At 39.6% G+C, this 6,000-nt stretch overlaps 1 protein-coding gene across 2 annotated transcripts in view; it reads left to right on the forward strand.

Annotated features, from left to right (window-relative positions):
• Positions 1-4,773, forward strand: part of LOC135523086 (integrin alpha-X-like) — a 31,376-nt gene extending 26,603 nt beyond the window's left edge. The window contains exons 22-31 of one of the 2 annotated variants that reach the window (XR_010452770.1): positions 523-602; positions 807-884; positions 986-1,064; positions 1,307-1,414; positions 1,511-1,552; positions 1,673-1,798; positions 2,922-3,035; positions 3,134-3,163; positions 3,249-3,373; positions 3,474-4,773. Coding sequence is in view for 1 of the 2 variants with exons in the window: in XM_064949818.1 (XP_064805890.1) it covers positions 523-602; positions 807-884; positions 986-1,064; positions 1,307-1,414; positions 1,511-1,552; positions 1,673-1,798; positions 2,922-3,035; positions 3,134-3,163; positions 3,263-3,373; positions 3,474-3,527 (822 nt within the window). In the remaining variant the exon portion in view is untranslated. The remainder of the gene's footprint in view (positions 1-522; positions 603-806; positions 885-985; positions 1,065-1,306; positions 1,415-1,510; positions 1,553-1,672; positions 1,799-2,921; positions 3,036-3,133; positions 3,164-3,248; positions 3,374-3,473) is intronic. The other variant, XM_064949818.1, reaches the window with a different exon arrangement.
• The last annotated feature ends 1,227 nt before the right edge of the window (positions 4,774-6,000 follow it).

Raw genomic sequence — 6,000 nt, forward strand, 5'->3', positions numbered from 1 at the left:
GTCAGCAGGACAATAACCTAAAACACAAGGCCAAATCTACACTGGAGTTGCTTACCAAGAAGAGAGAATGTTCTGGAGTGAGTTACCGTTTTCACTTAAATCTACCGCAAGACCTGAAAGTGGTCAACAATCAATTTGACTGAGCTTGAAGAATAAAAAAAAATACAAATGGGCAAATGTTGCGCAATCCAGGAAAGCGCTTCGACTTACCCAGAAAGACTCACAGAAGTAGTCTCTGCTAAAGGTGCTTTAGCAAACTATTGACTCAAGGGTATGTAAATGAGTGCTTTCATTTTCATTAAATGTACAAAAATAATACAAGTTTTTACTATGTCATTATGGGGTATTGAATGTAGATGGGTGAGGTTTTTAGATTTAATCCATGTTGAATTCAGGCTGTAACAAAATGTGGAATAAGTCAACAGGTATGAAGACTTTCTGAGGGCATGACTTCCACTCCCACAGTTATGATCAATTTCAAATCAAGTCAGACTTCGTCAACGATGCCATTTTCCTTCTCAGGCAGTGTTCACCAGTAAATTCCATATTTTGAATTCATACGACTGGAACGACACAATGGAAATGACCGTCATCGGCCTGAGGTAGAAAAACTGCTTCCACAATGTGAATGAGAGAGAGAATCAGTCCAAGAAAATCCAATTTCCCCATGCAGTCAAAGTATTGAACATACATTGATTTAAACTATTTTTATACAACCCCAATACCTTCTACTCAATTAGCTGAAGGACTTCATAGCATTCCATTTATGTACACAAAAAATGAATTAGCCTTTTCTTTATTTACAGTGACAACGGAAACTCAACCAATAGTTCCCTTACCAGGACCATCCCTGTTCAATTTGCAGTTGACCTGGTAGCAAAAGCGTAAGTCTTCACAAGACTATACTTGACATTTTGTTTCAGAATGACTCCATCAAGTTAATTGAATATAATCAAGGTGACATATCTTTTTGTTGTTGTTGAAGCCTTCCCCAAGACTCCACCACTTACATGAACTTTAATCTGGAGGATACATCACCTAAAAGACTGGTGAATGTATATGAGGTAAACAATCAACTGCTATCGCTGTGACTGACATTAAAAGTGTGATTCACACAATGTGTGGGTAATGTGCGCGATCTTATTATACTCCAAAAACAAACCATTTTAATGTCTGTCACTCTAACCTTGCTCTTTTGGGAGTTACGGTCTGTGTTTTGTTACAAATTCGGTGACAAATGCCTTTGTATGAAATCTCTATACAAATGTTAGTATGGGTGAGTGATTAAATGTCCCATTGTTTACAGGTGGAGAACTTGGGATTTAAGTCTGTACCCATCACAGTCACCTTCACTTTCCCAACTAAGCTTGAGCACAAATTTGAAATGAAGTACTACCAAATATCTGTCTTACAGGTAAATTGTTCACATTGCTTACAAAAATGCTGCCATTTTACTGCCACAATTTATTTCAATAGGAAACAGCCTAATACAAGTTTATTTTCTTTGAAGAACCATACTCAATGTGGAAAGATAATCAATTCAACAACAGAGGTGAGTATTCAAATATGCCACTCACTCTTGACATTGTTGGTAACCTATTCAATCAGATTACAACTCAGTATAGAAATTATGTTACTGAAACACACATTTAGCTTCTGACTGTGTTTACAGTACTGCTCTCCAGAAAAATACTGCAAGTCCATCGAGTGTGAAAGTTTCCTTTTGGAGAAGTTTTTGACAGTTACATTTGTGCTGTCTGGAAATGTTTCCTTCAAGGACCTCGATCAACATGCAAGGGTCTGTATTAAGCCAACTTGAACAAATGATGGTACAGAGTAACAACATGCTAATAATTAATGAGACGGCAAACATCCCTCTTTAAATCTTTGTCAAACTTATTATTCAATAGCACGCTACACCATTTAAAACATGCAGGAAACGCCATTCAAACTTTAAAATGTGCAGAGTGGTCAGGACCAGTGTGCTTGAATACAACTTATTGATATATATTATACTTTTATATTAGTATATATTAGTATATATTATACTTTTTAAAGTATTGAGATTTTGGTCCTCACTTCCATGGGATTTCTTCAACATTCAAAAGGTTTCATTGTTACAGACTCCCATAAATTTCTACATTCTATTATACAAATCAAGACATACAGAATAACCTCAACAACTTCATTCATTAAGTTGACTTCCCACTGTTGAATACACAATGCAAGAGATGTGGCAAGTAGCCTTGTAGTTTTTGAACTTTTGTAGGCTTTTTGAATTGGTCTTCAATGGGAAAAATTGTAGCACAAGTTATCGCAATAACGTCATAAAAGGCATCCGATTTCATGATAAACTTGAAGCCCATGCAAAAGACCAGGAACACAGAAGTATGACGTAGGAACGCGTCACTTGCCTGGCTTATTAACTGACAAATAAGCTACATTCCCAACAACTTAGAGGGTATGACATCTTGGTCTACTTCTCTGCCTTTCAATTCTAAAATCAGAACAGAAATATCTTCTACCCATCAAATGATGCAGCTTTGTTAGTTACTGCATTGACTACATTTTCTGTCAACTTTGACAAACTGAAAATCTGACCACTATCCAAGCTTTTTATACCACAACTTAGACATAACATATGGGCGTACTTCTCCGCTATTCATATCTGAAATCAGACAGCTGTTCTAGTAACCACAACTACTGTCTTTTTTTTTTTTTTTTTTACATCTGCAGTTTTGACCACTTTCCCAACAAGTTAAGACAAAAACGTAGAGCTTCATCAAAACTTCTCTGCTATTTAAATCTGAATTCAGAACACTTCTTCTACTACCACAAAATATTTTAAGAACTGAAGCAAGTAACATCCTATTTAATGTAAAATTACCACCTAGTTCTACTAACAATATCTCACTCTACAGAGCTTGTCATTGCCAAAGAAATTCACTGGGGAGAGAGAAACAGTCAATTTCATCAGTTTTGTCAAACTCAGCTATGACAAAAAACGATATGTCCAGACAGCGAGTGACCCAAGGGTAAGTTTCCTGTTAAAAACTTTCAATAAAGATATAAATATTTATTGAGCAAAGATTCACAAAAGCATCAATTTTGTATGTATTTATTTGCTCATTAGGATAACTCTTCAAGCTTCCACCAAACACAGGTAATTCCATTTGTGGAATTAAACTGATTCACTGTATAAGAATTGTTTTTAAAATGCTTGTTCCATCGTCACTCATTGTCTCAAGATGTATTCCTCCAGATTGATGTTCAGGCTGAGCTCATCATTCCTCCCCATAGAAACCTGATAATAGGGACAGGAGTTGGAGTAGGACTCTTCCTCCTGATCATCATCACAATGTCCATGTATATGGTGAGTATCAAAGCTGCGACAGAAACGTTACTTGTGCAATGTAAAGGACCAACACTTTGATTGTTGAACTGTTCAACATTGTTTTTTCCTTTCTACTCAGATGGGATGCTTCCAGAGAAAAAGCCTTGATAATGAAGAGAATGAAGAGGAATAGAGTGAGCAAGATGACACTGCTAAGGCTAACAATGTCTATGCTAACACTTTGGAGAAGCAGCCACAGCCTGAGAGCAGAGCCAAAACCTCTCCTTGTTGACATTCAGACAGTAAAATGGCTTCCACCCTTGCAATGAGGGGGTAGGGGAGGGACCAAAAGAGAAACAGGATGTGTCAGATGCAGGCTAAAGGAGTAGTGGTCTAAGCAACAAATGAAAAAAAAAAAAAAAACTCAGGCCGATTCAGACTTAGGAAATGTACTTGGCATTCAGACTTATGTTGCTTCCTTATGCACACTGAATACATGAAATTCAACCGCCTAAAACCCTCCCACTTGTTGGCCAACAGATTTTCTCATGGAGTTTTCATTCAGTAGGCTTTTCAGTACATTTATCTAATGTAAATATTATCCAATATTTAATGTATTGAACTACTGAATGGCAACTTTCCGTATTAATCAAACCATTATACTGAGAAGGGTATACATTTTCTAAGGGGCCCAACTCAGATTTAAGAAATGTATGCCTTTTCTTAAGAACCCCTTTCCTACACAGTAGTTGGTATTCAGACAACTTATGCAGCTGTGCAATGGGCTTTGCAGGCATGGTTTCCTTGGGCACACCGTATACATATAATTAAACAGCTGAAAACCTTCCCACTTGCAAGGAAATCTGTTGGCCAGTGGAGTTGTCATTCAATAGGGTTCAATATTATATGTTAAGCCATCCCTTTAAATAGTGTGGCTTTAATTTGAATATGTCGACAGGCTAGACATAGAGAATGTGTTCAGAATATATGGATCAATGAAAGATAAAGATGAATATGCATATAATTAGATGGCCGGTTCAGCACCAACCGGTTTATTTAGGGACATTTTTGGGGTTAGAAAAGTATGAATCATAAAAATAAAAACACAGCTTTAGAGAGCCTTTGGGCACACAATATATATTGAAAGAAAAATTGTGGTTTGATTCAAGCTGAAAGTTGTCAAATTCAATACATAATTTGGAAAGGTGTATAAAGTGTACAATAAAGTTTTGAACAATAGTCCTACCCTAATCATGGAGCTGTATGACAACGGTCCAGCCGCCGTGCACCATGCTCCCAAATTATTGCGCAACATGTTGGCTTGGTGGGGGTGGAGGCCCCCCTTTCGTGTTTTCTTTTCCGTCATTGTAAATAAGAATATGTTCTTAACTGACTTGCCTAGTTAAATAAAGGTTCAATAAAAAAAATGTATTGTGCTGGATATTAGTGCTTTGAGATGATCAAAATTATCAATACTTCGTAGTTATGTGCCTTTTGTAATGTCTTCATGGTGGCAAGCCCAGGTGCAAAGTACGAAATGGTGAATTGAAAATGTAAAAAAATGGAAACCATTAAAAAGGTATTTATACCCTTTTTAATTGCAAGCCTACATTTGCTCAGGTGCAATATATTTCATTTACATTTACATTTAAGTCATTTAGCAGACGCTCTTATCCAGAGCGACTTACAAATTGGTGAATTCACCTTCTGACATCAGTGGAACAGCCACTTTACAATAGTGCATCTAAATCATTTAGGGGGGTGAGAAGGATTGCTTTATCCTATCCTAGGTATTCCTTGAAGAGGTGGGGTTTCAGGTGTCTCCGGAAGGTGGTGATTGACTCCGCTGTCCTGGCGTCGTGAGGGAGTTTGTTCCACCATTGGGGGCCAGAGCAGCGAACAGTTTTGACTGGGCTGAGCGGGAACTGTACTTCCTCAGTGGTAGGGAGGCGAGCAGGCCAGAGGTGGATGAACGCAGTGCCCTTGTTTGGGTGTAGGGCCTGATCAGAGCCTGGAGGTACTGCGGTGCCGTTCCCCTCACAGCTCCGTAGGCAAGCACCATGGTCTTGTAGCGGATGCGAGCTTCAACTGGAAGCCAGTGGAGAGAGCGGAGGAGCGGGGTGACGTGAGAGAACTTGGGAAGGTTGAACACCAGACGGGCTGCGGCGTTCTGGATGAGTTGTAGGGGTTTAATGGCACAGGCAGGGAGCCCAGCCAACAGCGAGTTGCAGTAATCCAGACGGGAGATGACAAGTGCCTGGATTAGGACCTGCGCCGCTTCCTGTGTGAGGCAGGGGCGTACTCTGCGGATGTTGTAGAGCATGAACCTACAGGAACGGGCCACCGCCTTGATGTTAGTTGAGAACGACAGGGTGTTGTCCAGGATCACGCCAAGGTTCTTAGCGCTCTGGGAGGAGGAAACAATGGAGTTGTCAACCGTGATGGCGAGATCATGGAACGGGCAGTCCTTCCCCGGGAGGAAGAGCAGCTCCGTCTTGCCGAGGTTCAGCTTGAGGTGGTGATCCGTCATCCACACTGATATGTCTGCCAGACATGCAGAGATGCGATTCGCCACCTGGTCATCAGAAGGGGGAAAGGAGAAGATTAATTGTGTGTCGTCTGCATAGCAATGATAGGAGAGACCATGTGAGGTTATGACAGAGCCA

This window comes from Oncorhynchus masou, chromosome 4 (genome assembly GCF_036934945.1).
Source record: "Oncorhynchus masou masou isolate Uvic2021 chromosome 4, UVic_Omas_1.1, whole genome shotgun sequence".
Classification (NCBI taxonomy): domain Eukaryota; kingdom Metazoa; phylum Chordata; class Actinopteri; order Salmoniformes; family Salmonidae; genus Oncorhynchus; species Oncorhynchus masou.